Here is a 22,328-nt window from a genome sequence, read left to right as displayed (position 1 = left end):
GCGTGTTGTGTTTGGAAGACTCCCTGCTGGCACAGACATGCCCTCTGTGTGCTGAGGATGGCAGCCCAGGCCTCAGTGCCAGCTGGGAGGCCTGCCCTCAGTCCCATGATGCACCTGTGTGGGGAGTGCAGACTGCAGCACTGAGAGAAGAGGAGAGAGCAGTGTGCTCCTCCCTCTGGCATCACAGACCAGCCCTTCGCTCTCCTCTCTTCTCAGCATGAGAGTCAGGACTGGCTGCAGGACCCTACACCTGCTTTCAGCAGATCCAGATATTCCACATTCCGCACAGAAACAGACAGAACCGGCTTCAGCGGAGGGTAGACACACGCAGAGGAGCTTCAGTAAAACACAAATGTGTTTATTCAGCTCTACAGGAGTGGCTACAGCTCACATCACTGCTCCTGAGACTCCAGACCAGTTTAGTCTGGTGTCCCACTGGGACACCAGTGACATCAGTGCATGCAGACTGGTGCCCAGTCTGTCCAGCCTGGACAGGAGCTTCTTGAAGGGACAGAAGAGTGGACGTCAGAGGACGCCTGACCCAGCCCTGCCTGTGGTTCTGTAGAGAGTCGTCAGTCCCTCACCGCGCTGTGGGCAGCTGGTTTCTGCTCATCAGCCCTGTCCGCTGTGAGAGGTGTCTGGGGCCCGGCTGGGCTCCAGGGGGCAGGAGAGTCATGTGAGCCTCACAGGGCCGGGCAGGCTCTGAGCTGAACGCCTGGGCCGCAGGCAAACACGCCACATACCTGTGGTCTGCTGCTTGCTCTGGGGCTCTTGTACAGTCCTGCTCAGCATGAACACAGGCTGTCACTGAGCTGCACACTGTGTGACCAGGTGTGTCACTGTGCTCACAGGCCTGCTCAGCATGAACACAGGCAGCCCCTGAGCTGCACACTGTGTGACCAGGTGTGTCTACAAACAACAAACATTTTTTTTAAAATGTACATGAAGTCTTTCAGACTGGCACGGTGGTCAGCACTGTTGCCGTTGTTCCGGGCCTGACCGGGCCTACACATGTCCCACTGCGACACCAACGTCAGGTCCTCGCTCTTTCCACAGCGCTCCGGAGCTCCGGACACTCCAGACTGGACTCCCGGATGTTTAAGGCACTGTCTGGTCTTGCAGAGCTGGAAGTTGACTGCTTGTGTTTCTCAGGTGGGTTCTGCTGACGTGGACTCTAGAACCGCCCTGAAGAATGTGAGGGCGCAGCTCAGCCAAGAAACCTCATGACACAGCATCGCACAAACAAGGGCAGGGCGCCAGCAGCGCGAGAAAAACACTTCCCTGGAAATCTGGCCCCGATCCAGGGCCGTGAGTCACCGCACACATCTGCATTTACAGCCACATGTGTCTTGGATCACGCTGGAGAGGCCAGGCCGGGGCTGGAGTCCCAGATCAGCTTCTCATGTCAAACTCTACGCCCAGGCACGAGTTGGCCTGCTTTTCAGCCCGGTGTAAACAGCGTGTGGTTTCTCTGAACAGGCCTTGATTGTGAGGCTTTTATCAATTGTTATTTACTGAGTTACTCACAGTCTTGAGAAATATCTAGAAATGCCCTCAGGGATCTGGTTTGCAGAAATCTCCTGGCATATAAACTTAGTATTAAAGCGACCCCTAATGTAATCTTCATATGGCTGATACACTTCCAGCTGATTTGTTTCATTGCTTTGATGTGATCTTTGTACTGTTGTGTTGGAATTCTTGTATGATTATATATATGCTCTTGATTGTTTCTTTGTTTCTTTTTTGTATGATAAAAACATTAAAAATAGTCTTCACTGTGAGATTATTCTGTCGTGCTTGAGCAGGTCTTCAGGGTGGGGACACACTCTATTAAACTCTCTGTCCCTCCTTCCTTCCAGGTCTCAGTTCCTGGGCTGGAGTCTAGCAGGAGCCCACTGCATCGCCAGACTGGGAGAGCCTTTCACAGGCGGAGCAGGACTGACGAGGAGTCTTGAGGTTCACTCAAAACACATTCAGAACATAACAGAGGTTACAGGTGACAGGGAGCATCGGGACTATCCATCCTGTTCAGTAGTTAGGAGCTAATTGATTCCAGGATCACCTCCAGCTGAAAGAAACCATTGAACAGCTCGGATAACAGCTTTCTCCTCACTCCTATCACCCTTTGTGTCAGTGTGGTTTGTGTAGAACACAGTGCTTAGGGCCAGAGTCATGTCAACAACAGCACAGAGAGTGAAGAGTTTTAATCGAGATGTCCTCTCTATCGTCCAGCAGGGAGGGTGTGTCTCTGTGTATAGTCTCTCAGGAGCTGTGGGACAGCGGGACCGATACTGGGGTTCGAATGCAGGAGCTGCAGTGAGTGTGTGGGGGCTGTTGCCAAGGCAACCAAATATTTTTGTGCTGCGGTGTGGTCACTTCCTGTTTCTCCTTGAGGCCAGTCCAGGAAGAGACAGAGCTCTCACACAAGAGGGCGCTGTGCAGCTGCAGACACTGAGGACAGGAAGAGACAGAGCTCTCACACAAGAGGGTGCTTCTTATTCTTCACTTCAGTATCTGATGATGTAGCACTCAGGTCTGAAGACTTCTCTCACAGAGCTCAGGGAGTGATCTGCTCCAGAGATGAGGTGCAACACAGCTCAGACACCTCAGAACTGATCAAGATAAAACTCAGGCAAAAACTCTCCAATAAGCAAATCACACTTTATTAATGAACAGAGAGAAGGCAGGTTTTAGGACCTGAGAGGACTACACAAATTCACTTGATAGCAGAACTTGCAGAACTAAATATGTATTTATATCAGTCACACTTATCTAGAGAAAAACAAAAGTATAATGGAGGAGTCTTGCACAGAGCCCTGTCTGTATCAATAATGAGAGAGAATGCTGGAGTGAGTTACTGTACAGAGCCCTGTCTGTATCAATAATGAGAGAGAATACTGGAGTGAGTTACTGTACAGAGACCCGTCTGTATCAATAATAAGAGATAATTATGGAGAGTGTTGCTGTGCAGAGAGTAATTAGAGATAATTATGGAGAGTGTGAAGGGAAAGTGATACAGTGTGTTACTGTACAGAGCCCCTCACCAGCTCCTGCTGGAGGTGCAGTAGTCCTGCAGTCAGGAGTGAATGGACAGACAGGAGGAGCTGCTCACCCAGCAGGCACTAGCAGAAGACAGAAATGAGGAAGTAAAAATCAAAATGAAAGCAGATGTACAGGGTTACAGAATGATCGCGTTGTTCCCATGGTCACCTCTGCACTGATTCATACCTCAGTGATAACAAAGAGACAGGTGAGCACATAGTACCCAGCATTCGCTTAGAAATGGACATCTGTGAGAACATGTACAAGTGAACAACAATACTGATTCATTTACTGATACTGAGCATGTATTCTCCAGAACACTGCAGTAAAGCAACCTGAGAAATAATTCACGCACACCTTCTAATAATAAAGACTGTGATGAAGAGAGAACTGGAGACAGTGTGTTTAGAAAGAGCTTCATATTCTCTATCTGTGCGGCTGCGGAGCGCCCTCTGGTGGTGAAAGGAGACTCCTGTCCGTGAGCTCTCGTCTCGGACTGATGGCAGAAGCGAGAGACACGTCATTATCGCATTTCTATACAGACCCTGAGGCACTCTGTCATCTTGACAGCGCTGTGATAAAGGACAACTGGGAATTCTGAGTCACGAGGGACGGGTGTTCAGGAATATTCTGCACATTTTGCTGATCTTTGTTTCTCTGAGCACAACAGAATTTTCTGCATTCCTGCAGAGCTCTCATTTGTTGTGGTGAGTGTGTTTCCTGTCAGGAGAGGTGTCTGCCAGGATGCCTGTAGGAGGCGCTGTTTGGCCTGGAGCTGTGATTGTGCTGGAGAGTCAGGGAAGAGGTCCCAGGTGAGGACAAGCTTTACACTCTTGACTGGTCAGAACACCACAAAACCACATTATAGGACTGACTGGGCCCACTCCTGCTCCTGGAGGGTCAGTGTGTCTGTGGGCTGTCCAGTCTCTCTACACCAGGGCTGTCCAGTCTCTCTCCTGGGGGGTCAGTGTGTCTGTAGGCTGTCCAGTCTCTCTACACCAGGGCTGTCCAGTCCTGCTCCTGGAGGGTCAGTGTGTCTGTGGGCTGTCCAGTCTCTCTCCTGGAGGGTCAGTGTGTCTGTGGGGTGTCCAGTCTCTCTACACCAGGGCTGTCCAGTCTCTCTCCTGGAGGGTCAGTGTGTCTGTGTCTGTCCACTCCTGCTCCTGGAGGGTCAGTGTGTCTGTGGGCTGTCCAGTCCTGCTCCTGGAGGGTCAGTGTGTTTGTGGGCTGTCCAGTCTCTCTCCTGGAGGGTCAGTGTGTCTGTGGGCTGTCCAGTCTCTCTCCTGTGGGGTCAGTGTGTCTGTGTCTGTCACGTCTCTCTCCTGTGGGGTCAGTGTGTCTGTGTCTGTCCAGTCTCTCTGCACCAGGGCTGTCCACTCCTGCTCCTGGAGGGTCAGTGTGTCTGTGGGCTGTCCAGTCTCTCTACACCAGGGCTGTCCAGTCTCTCTCCTGGAGGGTCAGTGTGTCTGTGGGCTGTCCAGTCTCTCTACACCAGGGCTGTCCACTCCTGCTCCTGGAGGGTCAGTGTGTCTGTGGGCTGTCCAGTCCTGCTCCTGGAGGGTCAGTGTGTCTGTGGGCTGTCCAGTCTCTCTACACCAGGACTGTCCAGTCTCTCTCCTGGAGGGTCAGTGTGTCTGTGGGCTGTCCAGTCTCTCTCCTGGGGGGTCAGTGTGTCTGTGGGCTGTCCAGTCTCTCTACACCAGGACTGTCCAGTCTCTCTCCTGGAGGGTCAGTGTGTCTGTGGGCTGTCCAGTCTCTCTCCTGGGGGGTCAGTGTGTCTGTGGGCTGTCCAGTCTCTCTCCTGGAGGGTCAGTGTGTCTGTGGGCTGTCCAGTCTCTCTCCTGGAGGGTCAGTGTGTCTGGGGGCTGTCCAGTCTCTCTACACCAGGCCTGTCCAGTCTCTCTCCTGGGGGGTCAGTGTGTCTGTGGCCTGTCCAGTCCTGCTCCTGGAGGGTCAGTGTATGTCTGCAGCGGTCAAGTGGCAGCTGGAGAGCTAAGAGAAGCTGTTAAATTGACCCTATTTAGACAATTATGGGCTGATTGAGGTTGTGAAGAGCCGAGTGGGAATACAGACCACTGGTACAGAACTCCCCTCCATCCAGACCACGTTCACCACACGCTGCCACAGAACGGCAAACAAGAAAACCAAAGACCAAACTCACCCTGGGAATACACTCTTCTCTTCTTCCTTCTGACAGAAGATTTAAGAGTATAAAAGCCCAGACCTCTAGGTTCAAAGAAAACTTCTACCCCCCAGCCATAAGACCTAAACTCCTCCTCTTGCACTGAACTCAAAATACTGCCACTGCTGAAAGTTGCACACTGCTGCTATCTAAAAGCTGGTTGAAATTATAGCTGCTGCCCTGTTCCTGTCTCCAAGAGTTGTGATGTCATTACTTACAGTATATAATTTTATATGTCAATGTAATGTCATTGTTTATGTCATCTTTTGTGTCATTTGTCATGTGAGGAAAACATGGAAACAAGCATTTCATTGTACTCAGATAAAAGACAATAAACCTGCACTTGACTGGACCTCCAGGACCTGTAAAACACTGGACCATGTCTGGCTCTTACTGAAAGTGGCATGAACTCCATTCTTGGTTTCTTGGTTTTTTCTCCTCTTGTTTTCCCATTGTCATCTTCCCTCTGTCCACTTCCCCCCTCTGCGCCTTCGACTCTCTCTTCCTGTGTTCCTTCCTCTTGGCGTCTTGCTGCAGGTCAATAGCGTAGTAGCCCTGGTTCACCACCACCATTTCCTCTATCTTCTCCAGCAGCTCTGTCACCTGGGTGCGATCGCTCATGTCTGCATTGTTGAACACGTGGTATCTGCTGCTCCCACAGGTTTGCATCAGTTCTTGGAGGTGTCCTTTACATTCTGTTTTAAGAAAATCCTGAGGAGTTTTGCCTTTCAGTTGATCCCCCCGTGTAAAGAGCACCATGGTGTAATGTGCTGCTCTCTGTCCAAAGGTCTCCTGGATCAGCTTCACTGTGTCCTTCTCCTCCTGTGTGAATCTGCCCAGCTGGATCACCACCAGGAACACATGGGGTCCCGGGGAGGTCAGAGAGACACAGGTCAGGATCTCACGTATGACTTCATCATTGGAGAGCTCTGTGTCAAACAGGCCTGGAGTGTCGATCACAGCAACACTCCTCCCTGACACCTCTCCAGTTTCTTTCCTGCAGTGCTGTGTGAGGGAGGAGGTGGAGACCCCATACTGAAATACTTCTCTCCCCAGGATGGTGTTTCCTGAGCAACTTTTTCCCACTCCATGTGCCCCCAGCAGCACGATTCTCAGATCAGGAGTTTCACTTACATCTTCTCGACCTGTTCAGGAGTAGAGAAACAGTTACACCCCATATTAGCTGTGGTGACATCTAGTCAAGTGTTATACGATAAGTCACAAAACATACAATGTAAAAATTTGACAGAATATGCTTGAAAGGCTGAAATATCCTTTTGGTGGAAAAAACAAATTCTCGTAAGGATCTGTTCTGTGTGCAGATGAGGCAGGTTCAGGGGTAGTGATCAGCTGTTTCTCAAAAAGGTTACAAACAAAAAATTTAGTTACAAACAAAAAAGACTCAGTTCCTCCAGCCAGTCAGTGTGGGACACTCCCTTCAGACTGAAGAGACTCAGTTCCTCCAGCCTGTCAGTGTGGGACACTCCCTTCAGACTAAAGAGACTCAGTTCCTCCAGCCAGTCAGTGTGGGACACTCCCTTCAGACTAAAGAGACTCAGTTCCTCCAGTCTGTCAGTGTGGGACACTCCCTTCAGACTAAAGAGACTCAGTTCCTCCAGCCTGTCAGTGTGGGACACTCCCTTCAGACTAAAGAGTCTCAGTTCCTCCAGTCTGTCAGTGTGGGACACTCCCTTCAGACTAAAGAGACTCAGTTCCTCCAGCCTGTCAGTGTGGGACACTCCCTTCAGACCAAAGAGACTCAGTTCCTCCAGTCTGTCAGTGTGGGACACTCCCTTCAGACCAAAGAGACTCAGTTCCTCCAGTCTGTCAGTGTGGGACACTCCCTTCAGACCAAAGAGACTCAGTTCCTCCAGCCTGTCAGTGTGGGACACTCCCTTCAGACCAAAGAGACTCAGTTCCTCCAGTCTGTCAGTGTGGGACACTCCCTTCAGACCAAAGAGACTCAGTTCCTCCAGTCTGTCAGTGTGGGACACTCCCTTCAGACTAAAGAGACTCAGTTCCTCCAGCCTGTCAGTGTGGGACACTCCCTTCAGACCAAAGAGACTCAGTTCCTCCAGTCTGTCAGTGTGGGACACTCCCTTCAGACCAAAGAGACTCAATTCCTCCAGCCTGTCAGTGTGGGACACTCCCTTCAGACTAAAGAGACTCAATTCCTCCAGCCTGTCAGTGTGGGACACTCCCTTCAGACTAAAGAGACTCAATTCCTCCAGCCTGTCAGTGTGGGACTCTCCCTTCAGACTAAAGAGACTCAATTCCTCCAGCCTGTCAGTGTGGGACACTCCCTTCAGACTAAAGAGACTCAGTTCCTCCAGCCTGTCAGTGTGGGACACTCCCTTCTGCCCTGGAAAGCATCTAATTGCTGTTCTTTGGACTAATACCAGAGTAATAATGTACTTATGCCATGGTCATGTATCTAATATTCTAAACGTTTCCTATGTGATATTTTATAGATTGATTTTGTTTCATGCGTGTAACACTCTACATTTGTCTACATTAAGTGTCTGAATTAAATGTCTAAATGACATTCTCTTCTCAGTTGTAAGAAATTCTAATTGCCAAGAGATAAGATGATGAATTGAAAAGAACAGTGTCCCAGGCCTACTGTGACCTACTGCACCTGACAGAGGAGATGCCAACCCTGCAGGACTGTCTAAACCGCCAGAAAAGGCTGTAAAGACTAAAGGAACCCAAAACAGTGATGCAGATTTCTACAAAGATGGAGCTGCTGGGGTGTGAGCTGAGATCTGGAGGTTTGAGGTTTTGGAGGAAACCACAGCAGGGTGTGACAGGGAAGCTCTGTGCTGCTGGTTTCTGTGGAGCACTGATGGAGGAGGAAGTGAGAGACAAGCACTGTGATGCAGGTGAAGGACGCAGGTCTGCCAACAGGCAGTGGATCCACACGTCCTCACAAGCTTGAGGCGGGCAGCAGGAGACCCTGCAGGGCCCTGGACAGGGTAGCGTGAGGTTAGGAAGCGGTAGGTGAATTATTACTTGTTGAAGTGATGTTCTCAGAATCTTACCCTTTTCAGCTTGACTGTCCAGGTGCTGTTTTTTTTCTTCTTGTTTGCAGAAGGAATCATAGAACCCGACCTGGGACACCAGCTTCTCCACCTTCTCCAACAGCCCCCTGACCTGAGAGCCGTCTCCCCTGTCAGTGTTGTTGAAGAGGTGACACCTGTTCCCACATTTCTGAATGATCCTCTGCAGGTTCTCATCCAACTGGACAAACTGCTGGAGACTCCTGCCTTTCAGCCTGTCTCCGTGAGTGAAGAGGACCACCGTGTGCCGGCTCACCCCCTCTCCCAGCAGCTCCTGCAGGGTCTCCACTGCTCTCTTCTCCTGCTGGGAGAAGCGGCCCAGCTGGATGACCAGGAGGACAGCGTGGGGTCCAGGGGCCGACAGCTGGACAGCTCTCTGGATCTCTCCTCTCAGATCCTTGTCAGAGAGCTCAGTGTTGAACAGGCCTGGGGTGTCGACCACAGTGACTCTTCTCCAACACACCTCTCCCTGCGCCTCCTGGCTCCTCAGAGTGAGTGCAGAGGAGCTGAGCTCTGATCTGAACTCCTCTCTGCCCAGGATGGTGTTTCCTGCTGCACTCTTCCCCACTCCACACACACCCACCAGCACCAGTCTCAGTGCCTGTACGTCAGGCTCTGTGGACAAAAGCAATAGTTAAGATTCTGCAGAACACACATATTTTTAGATTACCTCCGTCAAGTTGATCCTATCGTTTCAACAGGTCAGTGTCTGTCCAATATGGGACTTAAGGGAATGGACTACAGTGTCCAGATGAAGGGACTGAGACTTCCTAGTGAACAGAGAGGAGGCACTGACTGAATCAACACTGGGGACTTCTTCAGAACCAGCAGTGAAACATGAACAGAGGAAAGTGTAACCAGCGTGGAAGAGCAAGTGTGCTCCGACTTCCTACAAGAAACAGCTGGATAAGATCCTCTGACTCTAAAAGGACCAGATGTGCAGTGTCTCCTCTCATCTGTAACCTGTATATTCTTACGGTATACATTGCACATGATTTTCCAACGACATCAAGAACTGCAACGTGCTGGCAGTCACTGAAACCTGGCTTGACCCATCTGTTCCGGACTCTGCTATACTGCCGGGAGGATTTTCTATTCACCGTCAGGACAGAACAACGGATTCGGGTAAGAGCAAAGGCGGCGGGGTATGCTTCATGGTAAACAATTCCTGGTGCATAGACGTGGAGATTATTTCAACATCTTGCTCTACACATCTTGAACATCTGACGATAAAATGTCGCCCTTTCTATCTCCGGAGGGAGTTCACATCGGTAGTTCTCACAGTGGTGTATATTCCGCCGCAGGCAAATTTCACAAGGGCACTGGATGAACTACACTCTCACCTTACCAGACACAAGAATACACATCCTGAGAGGGCAGTCATCATAGCGGGTGATTTCAACGGTGCGAACTTGAAAAAAACAATGCCTAATCTACATCAACACATCGACTGCCCGACGCGCAGAACAAACACGTTGGACAATGTTTACACTCCCTTCCGGGATGGTAACAAAGCCCTCCTCCGACCTCCTTCCGGCAAATCCGATCACGCCTCCGTTCTGCTACTTCCCGTTTACAAGCAGAAGCTTAACCAGGAGAGGCCAGCGTTAAGAACCATTCAACGTTGGTCGGACGAATCGGATTTTATTCTAAATCACTGTTTTGCTACCACTGACTGGCAGATCTTCCGCGAAGCTGCCGAAATTAATATCAACCTGTATACGGACTATGTTACTGGCTACATCAGTAAATGTATTGAAGACGTGGTTCCCAGGATTACTGTTCGCACATATCCCAATCAGAAACCGTGGGTAAATGGTGAGATACGCACCAAACTGAAAGCTAGGACAGCTGCTTTCAATTCTGGCGATATGGGTAAATACCAAAAATCCAGATACGACCTCAGGAAAGCCATCAAAAGAGCTAAATACAACTACAGAGTTAAACTAGAGTCATATTATCACAGCTGCAACACACGGAGCATGTGGAGTGGTATACGCACCATTACAGACTACAAAACGCAACCCAGCTATATCGCACAACAGTCTGCCTCTCTTCCTGATGAGGTAAATTCATTCTCTGCTCGGGTTGAGGTCAGCAACACAGATCCAGTGAGGACGATTCCAGAAATCCAAGACGGAAACCCACTGATCATATCCAGAGCGGATGTGTGTCAAGTTTTTAAAAAGACCAATCCACTCAAGGCTCCTGGCCCTGATGCCATCCCTGGCCGTGCTCTGAAGGCATGTGCAGACCAGCTGGCAGATGTCTTCTCTGACATATTCAATCTCTCCCTAGCTCAGTCTATAGTTCCTTCCTTTTTAAAGAAAACTACCATTGTCCCTGTTCCTAAGAAACCCAGAGTCAGTTGCCTAAATGACTACCGCCCTGTTGCACTCACATCAGTTATCATGAAGTGCTTCGAGCGGCTGGTCAAAGCACACATCACCTCCTCACTGCCTGACACCCCAGACCCACTGCAGTATGCGTATCGCCAGAACAGGTCAACAGAAGATGCTATTGCCACTGCCCTCCATACTGCCCTCTCACACCTGGATAAGAAAGGAACATATGTGAGAATGCTGTTTGTTGATTACAGCTCAACATTCAATACCATAGTGCCCTCAAAGCTTGTCATCAAGCTCCAGGACCTGGGACTGAACACCTCCCTCTGTAACTGGATCCTGGACTTCTTGACAGAACGTCCGCAGGTGGTGAAGGTGGGCACCAACATATCCTCTACCCTGACTCTAAACACTGGAGCCCCCCAAGTCTGTGTGCTTAGCCTGTCCTCTGCTCCTTATTCACCCATGACTGTGTCACCAGGCATCACTCAAACTCCATCATCAAGTTTGCGGACGATACAACAGTCATCGGTCTGATCACAGATGGTGAAGAGCCTGTGTACATGCAGCATGGTGCCAGGAGAACAGCCTCTCTCTGAACATCAGTAAGACTAAGGAGATGATTGTGGACTATAGGAAACATCAGGGTGGAGACCACACACCTATTCACATCAATGGGACTGCAGTGGAGTGGGTCAGCAGCTCAAGTTCCTGGGAGTTAACATCTCAGAGGATTTAACCTGGACCCACCACACCAACACCGTGGTCAAGACAGCACGGCAGCGCCTGTTCTTTCTCCGCAGGCTAAAGAAGTTCGGCATGCCATCACATATCCAGGCCAACTTCTACAGGTGCACTATTGAGAGCATCCTGACTGGTTGCATCACTGCCTGGTTTGGGAGCTGCTCTGCCCGGGATCACAAAGTACTGCAGAGGGTGGTGACGTCAGCGCAGCTCATTACCAGCTGTGAGCTACCAAGCATCCAGGAGATCTACTCAGCTATATGTCTGAAGAAGGCCAGGTCCATTCTCAAGGAGCCCAGTCATCCCAGTCACAAACTGTTTTCCCTCCTACCGTCCGGTAAAAGGTACCAAAGCATTCGGTCCAAATTCAACAGACTACAGAACAGCTTCTACCTCCAGGCAATAAGACAGCTAAACAGCCAACCTGCAGCTCCTTAGCAAATCACCTGTAATGGCTACACGGACACACAGTTTTCACTGTATTCAGCACAACTGCAGTACTTGTATATCTTGCATACACCATGGACACATAGCAGCTCTACTCATATTGAGTTTTATTCCATTTAAAAAATGTAACCTCAATTTTGTGATTTTTGTGTTTTGGTGAATTTTTGTGATTTTTGTGGTTCTTGTAATTTTTGTGAGCTCGCAGAAAAAGACATTTCATTGGCAACAACTACTGCTGCACGCCGTATTGTTGTGCATTTGATAAATAAACTTTGATATGATTTGATTTGATATCCATGTACAAACGGAGTCCTGACTGATGACAGGGCTCCTGCTGTCATGATGAGAGAGCTGGGGAGCGTGGGCTGTCTGACACACTGACACATTGGAGACTCCAGTCAGCTCTGTGTCCTGTGCTGTATCGATGAAGAGAGGGGCCGATGGCTCTGTGTGGCTGGTCAGTGAACAGTCATTGTGGGTACATTCATTTATCTCTATTAATATATTAGAATACAATAGAATTAAGCAAAGTCAGAACAAAACTGTTACACCATTTAATTTTTCCATGCTTTTATTTATTGAGCTTTTAGCTTTTAGAGGGGCAAGCAGTATCAGCTTGTCAAGAAACAAGATGAAGGTATTTCAACTATGTAGGGTTGTGGTCATTGTAATGTTTGCCATTTGGAATTCATTCATTTCTTCAGTTATGTTGATTTTGTTAACAAAACAAAATTAAACAAATTTAAGAAAACACATTTCTAAAAACAAATTTAACAAAATTGTCTTCCTCTCCACACATCCAAACAGCTAAAAAGCTGCCACAAAACACAGGTCTAGATCTAATATAGGAATAACCTTTAAAAATGGTTTACAAAGAAACAATTTCTGGGTAAACAGTCATCCTGGACTTAAAAGAGTTAAAAGAGCACACGTTTGCACAGCTGAGGCTACAGTGTGTCTGAGTTGGCAACCACAACACCTTTCAAATAACTTTATCTGTAGAATCTACACTTTCCTCAAAACCGATAAAGCTAACAAATGCTGATAGTAATAATGCAAATACATTCCACTCTTAGAGAAAATTAGAAGATTCTCAATTGCGTGAGTATTCAACCCTGTTGTTATAGCAAACATAAACCCTGAAGATAAATTTCAAAGTGTGATCAAAGTGGGTTAATTTGACTTTATAGTAAAAGCATCTGTCTCTCTAAACCCCTTCATTTAGTGAATTTCAAGACACCTTCCACATAGTAATACAAACTTTTTGGGGTAAAAAGTGATCACAGATCAGGAGAAGGGTACAAGAATTGATCACATGCATGAGACTACCCAGACACATCTCAGACTGACAGCTCAATCGGTCTACCATTCAAACTGAGTGTCCAGACAAGCAGGAAGCTGGTTAGAGAGGCCACTGTGAAGACAACAGAGACTATGAAACATTTGAAGTTTTGTGTCTGAGATGGGATGGGAGTCATTGTGTATGTATTGATAATGTCTCAGTTTCCATACAACTCTGGCCTGTATGGGTGATAAGAAAGAAGAGTTTGGAAACAAGAATGTCAGAATATTTATAGTTAAGATGACAGGAATTAAACATTTTGGTCTAAATGCAAAGTGTTATGTCTGTCATTAGCCCAGCACAGCACAGCACCAAGCCAACACCATCCACACTGTCAAGCATGGTGGCGGCAGCATTATGTATGGGGCTGCTTATATTCAGCAGGACCTGAAGAAAAAACTACAAATACTACAGGAAACCTGCCTGAGTGAGCCAAGAAGTTCAGCATGACAATGACCTGAAGCACAGACTCAAGACACTGACACTGAAGGTGCCTGATAAGGGTCCCTGAGTGGCCCAGTCAAAGTCCTGACTTCAATCAAACACAACACTCATGGCCTGACAGTTGCAGTCCATCAGCTACTCCCACCCACTGTTTACCTAACTACCGAACGTGTCAGAACTGGAGTGATTTCATGAAGAAGAATGAGCAGAACTGCACCATCCCACTGAGCAGAGATCTATCCACTAATACAGGAGGTTTACCCTGAAACAGGCGCTTCCACAGAGAACTGACTATGGGGGCTGAAAGTTTATGCTATCAATACATTTCACATACATTTTCATTGCTTGTTATGTGGGATTTTAGTCTCCTTCCATGTAACAGTGTTTTATTAGTTAAATCACTTCACCCATGAATAAACAAAATCAAAATAAAAGCATATTATTTATATATTTCATATGAATGTAACTTAATTGGAAAGAAATGTAATCTTTTTGTAAGTTTCCTGAATTTTATTTAATTTTGAAAATTATGCACTTTGTAATTCAAAGCTCTAGTTTTTAACCTGATTGTCTGATTTCTAGTGAATCAGATCTGAAGACTCCACAAATCACAAATTGTGACCCCAAAGCACTGACTGTCTGCTTTCACATTATGATACACAGTCTACCATGTTGCCCGCATGTTTTTTGTGCTCTTGATTCAGCAGTGAATTCATTTTTCATCTCTGCTTGCTCTCTGGCTCTTCTCTCCTCCTGGCTCTTGATCTCTCTCTTCTTCTTCTCCAGCTCCTCTCCACTGTATCTCTTCTCCAGCTCCTCCTCCAGTCTGCGGATCTCCGGCTCTCTCTCCCTCAGGATGCTCTCCTGCTCTTTCCTGATTGCTGCCTCAGCCTCTGGGTACATGTCATTGGTGAAGAGCCCTTGGTTAATTAGCACCATGTTGTCTATTTTCTCCAGCAGCTCTGTCACCTGGGTACGATTGCTCTCGTCTTCATTGTTGAACACGTGGTATCTGCCTCCACAGTCCTGGAGAAACTTCTGGAGATCCTTGCTAGCTTTGCTAATAAAAGCACCTATAGTTTTATTCCTCAGTAGATCTCCATGTGTGAACAGCACCATGGTGTAATATGCTGCTCTCTGTCCAAAGGTCTTCTGGATCAGCTCCACTGTGTCCTTCTCCTCCTGTGTGAATCTGCCCAGCTGGAGGACCACCAGGAACACATGGAGTCCCGGAGAGGTCAGAGAGATTGATGTCAGAATCTCACGTATGATTTCTTGGTTGGAAAGCTCTGTGTCAAACAGGCCTGGTGTATCAATTACAGCAACACCTCTCCCTTTCACCTCTCCAGTTTCCTTTCTACACTGCTGTGTAACTGAGGAAGAGGAGAGATCTGCTTCAAACGCCTCTCTCCCCAGGATGGTGTTTCCTGCTGCACTCTTCCCCACTCCAGTCTTCCCCACCAGCATGATCCTGATTTCATCTGACTCTCCCTGTCCTGATAAGAACAAGTAAGTTGTGAATAAAAACTGGCACAGAACACTTAATCAACACAATCAATGCTCCGGTCATGTCTCAGTCCGAATATTCTGTCTATTAAAGGATATCAGGCATCTCAGTGTCACAGTTTTCACAGTTGTCACAGTCTTCCACTCTGAGAGTGTCACTCATCACTTAAAGGTCATAAACTGATAACAAGAGCACAGAGCACTGCAGCAGGTCAGGACCGAGAGCACAGAGCACTGCAGCAGATCTAGACTGAGAGCACAGAGCACTGCAGCAGATCTAGACTGAGAGCACAGAGCACTGCAGCAATTCAGGACTGAGAGCACAGAGCACTGCAGCGGGTCAGTGCACAACATTAACATGTTGTTAATGACATTAGAAAGAGTTGAAAACACTACAAGGAGTACAGTTCAGGTTGTGGTTGGTGTCCAGGTTTTGTTACTCGTATATGAAGGAGTATAATAGTAATAGGAGGCAATATGGGGCACTTTGTGTGAACCGGTTCCCCCAGAGGTCTGTCATCACCAGTGAAAGGAACAACTGGACACATGAGGACTGAAAACCCAGGAAGAGAAGACTTGCACAGCTGCTACACATCTGCTGTCCGAGCCAGGGATCAGAGATTCAGGGGAGAGCAGAAAGGTGAATAATGAGCAGCTGAAGGCAACGCCACTTATCATGCTCCAAATGAAGAAAGGGAAGCTGAGAGGCAAGAGGGAAACCAGGGGTTTGGAGAAGGTGAGTCGGTTAAGTGACGGCGGCCTCTGGAAACCTTATGAACCCAGTCAGCAGACTAACTATTGACTGGTAGTAATTAACCACAAGGACTCGAGTCTAGAATTCTGCTGAAGACTAGTTTTGCTTTATATTTTTTCCTGTCACTAACATTTTTCAAAAACTAAATTAGTTGTAAATTGACAAATGAAGTAAGACCTCAAATATTACAACGCCCATATCTATGCCCTGAATTGAAAATATTTATATTTGTTCTACAGGACAATGGTTACAAATCAGGTATAGCCTAGAAACAGCATTATATACTATATACTAGCAATCCATCCAGACAGACAGTGATTATTTGCTTAATTCAGTGTGTATTCAATTCAAGCTTTAATATCCTCTGGGGGAAACTGATTTTAAGTGCAGTCCAATACAATAATACAACAAGGAAGGCAAACATTCAATTCAATTAATTTTAATATAGCGCCTTTCACATCAAGGTTGCCTCAAGGTACTTAAAGCAAGTGACTCTACATGTTGTGAATGCAGAACAGAGAAGACCAGAAGACAATGGAGGAGAGGAACCAAAAACTCCTCAGTAAGGAGAAAAAAACCTCTGGGGGTCCAAGGTCAGCTGGCTGCCCAACCCCTCTGGGCATGCTAATGTCATACAGTTAAAAAAAGGAATAAATGAATAAGCAAACATTACCAGCAAAGAAGACAGTGCAATAGTGTTACAGAAGATAAGAAAATGACTTTGTATTCTCTGAGAGAGACATAGATAGATTTCCTGAGTCTGTCACTTTCACACCTGGGGACACAGAGGCGTCTTCCAGGTGGGAGGAGTGTAAATTCTCACTGGAGGGGGTGAGACACACACTCCATAATGCTCCTGCCTTCTTTACAACCCTCTGTTTGTACGGGGTATTTAAGATGACTGGATTTGCCTCTTCTTATTCTTACTGTGTTTCCCAATCTGTTACTATTAACTGTACTGATGTTACCAAACCAACAAGTCAGACAGTATGTTAAAACTCTTTCAATAAATGACTTGGAGAGAAAATAGTTCTGTTTACTATAAAATAGCAGAGTATGAAGAAAAAAGGACTCTCTGTTGGCATTTCTTGTATATGATATCATAACATTTGTTCCATTTTTATGGATGACTTCATACTGCTACTCTTTTTTGATAGTGAATAATGCCAACAAATTCTTCATGTAAATATAGAGACTGATTATTCAGCAAAGATGAAGTTACTCATACCACTTGTTTAACACAGCAACCAAACATCTATCTTTGTGGGTTTAGCACTTGCAGGAGCAGTGCATCAAGTTATAGCAGAGCGACTTGATCTGGGAGTGTCAGTGTTGGTCCCTGCCACTAGAGGGCAGTGTCTCCAGAGACAAATATAGGAGGGGCAGCATGGTGGCGCTGGTTTCCTGGGGTGCTAACTTCATGTTCCCCCCGTGTTCGTGTGGGGTTCATCCAAGTGCTGCAGTTTCCTCCCACAGTCCAAGACGTGATCAGTTGACTTCTGGGGAAAATATACTGTAGGTGCCAAACGAGAGGAGCCGTGTGCCCATCTGGCCTGTGTGGTAGCTCGTAGCTAATTGATCCCAGGATCTCATCCAGCTGTTTCTTGAAAGGAGCAGGGATATCGGCTTCATCAGCTGAGCTGTTTGTTCCACACCCCCACCACCCTTCGTATAAAGAATTGCTGTCTGCTCTGTTTTAAGTGCACTTTCATGAAGCTTCCACTTGAATCCTCAGACCTGTGTTTCACTGATTCTGAAATCCTCTGTTTGCTTTGTCAGAGCCTGTGAGAATTCTGAAGACTTAATACCTTCATATCTTCTCAAGACTACGGAGGTTCAGTTCCATCAGCCTGTTAGTGCAAGACATTAACGTAAGACCAGTATCTGCATCTCATTACTCTACTCTGGACTGACTGCTGCTCTGAAATCCTTTTTTTTAAGTGCTGAGCATGAATGTGTCACGATTGTCATCCCTCCTCTAGAGCGCGCTCCGACCTGTTTGTATTTTAGTTTCATTATTACGTGCACCTGTCTCCTATTTTCTTGTCCCTACTTAAGTTTGGCTTCTCCGGGCTTCAGGGCTCGGTATTGGAAGATGGATGCCACAAGGCCTGCCTATCCCCCGGGCTCGTGGGTAGCCCGAGGGCAGGTTTTATTCTCCGGCCTCCTGACCATCTGGGGCTCAGAGCACCTGGCTCCGTTATGATTTTAACTTCCTTGTTCCTGATTCCTTGTCCCCGTTCCTGTGTCTATTTGGATGGATCTCCCGGCTATGGACTTTGGACTGCTTCCTAGTTTCCCTTTCTGGATAGTTTTGGACTTGTTCACCTGCTCCCCCCGAGCACCGGAAGATCGCCGTCACGCCCCCTGTCAGTCATCCCGTCCTGATCCTGATCGTGTTTCCCTGTTGCCCTTCTCCAGTCTCTTCCGGACTTTACCGTCTGCACAGGGTCCTAAATACGCACTACATGGGAGTCTGAACTGGCTCCCGTTACAGAATGTACATATGAGGGCTAAACAGTACATTATACAACTTTAACACAACATTCCTTGATTTGTATTCTATGCCTTATCACATTGTTACACAAACAAGATGGTTTCTCTATATAGTTGTGATGCTGAGATTAATCAGTGATCTAAAACTTCTGAATACCAAATATTTAATATACTGTATAAAGAATATGTTAGTTTTGTCTGCGCATTTGCCCTTAAGGGGATCTAGTCTGAGCAGTTTACTGAATAGCAAGCAGATGTCAAGGAGATAATAAGAGCTGAGAGGAATAGTGCAGTAACTGGGCTTTCTCAGTATTACAGTACAACAGCAGAAGATCATTACCATTTGACTGACTCCAAGTCAAACCCTTTTGTTAAGAAGCTTTCAGAAACCCGTCAATGAAAGTTGGTATCTCCTTTTAAAGGACATGCTATGAGCACCGGGATAAAACGTTCTGCTCTGTTCATAGCAAGCAAAAATCAGGGTACTTAAAGTAATTTTGCAACAACTGAAAATCAAGACATTTAAGAATCCGTACTATTTTTTAAATTACAAAAGAATGGGACAGTAAGGGATGAAGTGTCAGATAAACATAGGGAACTTACAAAAAGGGAAAAGGACAATCAAATATCCTTCAGATATTTTCAAAGGCAGAAATCAACAGCTTTCAGTACTCCTTAGACTGAGCAAAGGCAAGGTGTGGTCTTAGTTCTATAAGAGCCAGGAATGTTACATTTGTGTTGAGGGATCAAACATTTATTTCTCTTATTTCACTAGTTTGCAGTTACTTTGTAAATAAGTTATTAACATAATTTACTAACTATCCTGCTAGAATAATGGAAAATGACTAACTGTGACTTAAGTGTGAGCTGGCTACGTGCCTGGAACGTGAGGGCAGAGCCAGCCTCAGGCAGCCTGACCAGAACTGAGAGAGACTGATAACTGCTAAAGCCATGATGAACAAATTCTACGTCTGCTTAAATACTGATTAAAGGAACCCGAGAATATTCTTACAGTTTATCACACACCTAGGCTTTACACCATACAGTATATGGCATGGAATTGTAATGGAGCTGTTCTGGGTGGGTTTTCTGTTTGTCATTTTGTGTAAAAAGCCTCCTTTTGTATCAGTGAGTGGAGTCAGTGCTTCATCAGCTTTGGCTCCAGTGTGCACAAGTACTAAAGGAAATGCCTGCTTCACACACACCCGGATCATGTCTTCTTTGTTGGACACAGCAGTGTGGACACAATTAATGTGCAGGACCTCCTGGTATTCCATCACCTTTACTAAAATCAGCGTTCGTAGAGTTCTGGCAAAATAAAACAAACCCCAGACTGGCTGCTTCTGTGTCTGGGATGCATGATGTGATTACAGAGTGCTGTCCCGGGTCAAAGTGTATTTGGAAAAGGTAGCAGTTGCTAGTGAAGATCTGGTGCTTAGTGAAGAGTAAGAGAGAAGAGTTGTAAAGACTGAGAAACACAAATGGTCTAGCACCTGGTGATTATGGAAGAGTTATTATAAATATATGATAATCCTTCTAAATTATCACCAGGTTCACTTACTTTGAATTTTATATATTTAATAGGATCTGTTGACTGTACATGAGTACAGGGTTTTAAATAATTGTCAGCATTATATTCCAATATTCAAAATATGTAGAGCAAGTCATTTTATTTTTCTTGATACTTTTTCAAACCAGTTCTTTTCCAGGTACAGTAGTTCTAAGCTATTATCCAATCTTTTCTAGTGTCTGGAAATTCCCCTCATTAAAGGTGTCAGGGATTTAAGTTAGTGCTGGATCTGGAAGTGGATGAGTATTTTTAAAAATCGTAAACTTACCCTTCGATGAGGCTTTGTCACTCATGTCTGTGGGCTGCTGCTCTGCTCAGTGAGTTGGAGTTGGAGTTGGAGTTGGAGTTGGAGTTGGAGTTGGAGTTGGAGTTGGAGTTGGAGTTGGAGTTGGAGTTGGAGTTGGAGTTGGAGTTGGAGTTGGAGTTGGAGTTGGAGTTGCTGCTGTCTGTGTGTGTGTTCCACAGAGTGACTCACTGCTGCTCTGTTCACATCCTTTATACCTGAAGCTGAGACAGCACGGAACACGCCCAGAGACAGAGTGATCCAATCAGATCCACACAGCCTGGATTTGTGAACAGTTAAAACACTACGTGGGGCTATGCCCAGTGTGGAGGCGGAGCCCAGGTAGAAAGGGTGATTCTTTACAGTCATGTGATTTCCAGTCAGGACTGAGAAAACTGAGATATTTGTCTTCTGGACTTCTCTGTACTAAATCACTCTAAATACTGTCTGTTTCATGCGCCAGAGTGCGAGAGCTCCGTGAAGTTGCCCCCCCTACAGTCAGCAGTGCTGCTTTCTTTCCCGAAATATAGCGCCTTGTTTTTCCGGAGATCACGTGACCATGCACGGTGACTTTCACCTCCAGGAACCCCGTCTGCCGAGCTCAAGCGCATTACCGCTGTGAGAGTAACAATTCTGCAATTCTGTTTCTCTGTTTGCCCGGTGGGGGCCAGAGGTTGATTTTGCATTTAGTACCAGCATCTTCTGTGCGTTTGTGTGAGCAGGAAAATGAAAATTGTCACCAATATCAGACCTTAATCAGAACAGCTGCGGATGTAGCCTAAAAACAGGGGAGTAACTTCTAGCTTGCTCACAATCACATATATTTCAAGTTTCACTAGCATGTGTAACGATCAAATGAAGCTTTCAAAGAGCTGTTCGCTAGAGATGCAGAAAATAAATCATGAATCACTTCAACTCTCTGACGCTGGGGTCACCTTGTCATATCCTCGTCCCTTTTCTCAAGGGCGCTCCGACACTTTCGTATTTTAGTCGATTATGTGCACCTGCCCCGTTTTGTCTGTCAATATTAAAGCCTGGCGCTCTCGCTATTCCTGGCTCAACAGTGGGAGATGGAGGCCCGACGGCACAGGCTTCACCCCGGGGTCCGGAGCGCCTGGCCTTGTTACCCTGGTTTTTATTCCCTGTTCCTGGAGCGGCTCCCGTTACACTTATCAGAGGTCACCATTTGAAAGATCTGGTTGCTGTGATTTTTCTGTATTTGCGTCATACTCCTGTATTTTTCTGTATTTGCTATATTGAAATTCAGAACATTCACCCCACCGGACTGTGGTTTTCATCACATCAAGTAATTAAAAGTACCTGTGTTTGTTAACTTCTGAGGTCTGCATGCGTGAGACAGTAAAGTTTCCAATGTTGTTTTGCAGTTGCGTTATAAGCCACCTGGGTCAACGTAGTGCATAGTGCCCCCTTTAAAAAAGCCTGGTGCTGTTTCACATTTAAGATTTTTGTTTTGCCTATTAAATATATAAAAAACAATGGTCTTATGATATAGAAGGTTGTTAATCCTATCTTTTTAAAATACGTGGCTCGATTTACATATTCATTTAAAAAGGACACAATGAGAAACCGATTACTTCTTCAGATTTAAAAATAAAAGTGCTAGCTAAAGCCATTTTGTAAGAACATGCCGTTGGGAGGAGCGTTCAAGATGGCGTTCAGGTGGGAGGTAAAGTTTAGTGGTTGAGGAGTTTTTTTGAGTTTTTCATGACTTGAATGTTATGTTTTGTTGTTTTTTTTACTACAGAAAAATAAGTACTTGTTGTTGTTTAAACTTCGGTTATAATTGAAAGAAAAAAAACTTTTTTTTTTAGGTTTAAGAATTTGGATATGAGTAGTGCTGGGTCTTCGAAGGAGAAGTCTAAGATACCTCAATCGTATATGTATGGCACTACAAGAAAATCGATGGCAACTAAAGGGAAAAGTGAAGCAGCTGGAGGGGACGTGGAAAGAGTGCTGGAGATGCGCTCGTACCCGAGTGAGACTCATCTGCAGGAGGAAGAGCCGGAGTCCCTGCCCAGCACACCTGTGAAAACCCCGGCGGCCAAGAGAGGAAGGGGCGACCTGACGCTGGAGGAGCTCCAGACCAACATCTT

The 22,328-nt window shown here is 46.4% G+C and overlaps 1 protein-coding gene across 1 annotated transcript; it reads right to left on the bottom strand.

Annotated features, from left to right (window-relative positions):
- Positions 1–2,687: 2,687 nt before the first annotated feature.
- On the bottom strand, positions 2,688–20,388 carry LOC102688467 (GTPase IMAP family member 7-like). Its single transcript, XM_069197018.1, has 4 exons — positions 20,371–20,388; positions 20,200–20,286; positions 8,266–8,898; positions 2,688–6,369 (listed from the first exon to the last, which is right to left on the bottom strand). Exons 2-4 carry the CDS (start codon positions 20,222–20,224, stop codon positions 5,615–5,617), a joined length of 1,413 nt encoding a protein of 470 aa, XP_069053119.1. The 5' UTR covers positions 20,225–20,286; positions 20,371–20,388; the 3' UTR covers positions 2,688–5,614.
- Positions 20,389–22,328: the final 1,940 nt, after the last annotated feature.

The sequence above is a fragment of the Lepisosteus oculatus genome, chromosome 12 (genome assembly GCF_040954835.1).
Source record: "Lepisosteus oculatus isolate fLepOcu1 chromosome 12, fLepOcu1.hap2, whole genome shotgun sequence".
NCBI classification, from domain to species: domain Eukaryota; kingdom Metazoa; phylum Chordata; class Actinopteri; order Semionotiformes; family Lepisosteidae; genus Lepisosteus; species Lepisosteus oculatus.
The sequence above is the reverse complement of the archived record's forward strand: the minus strand, read 5'-3'. Positions and strand labels throughout refer to the sequence as shown.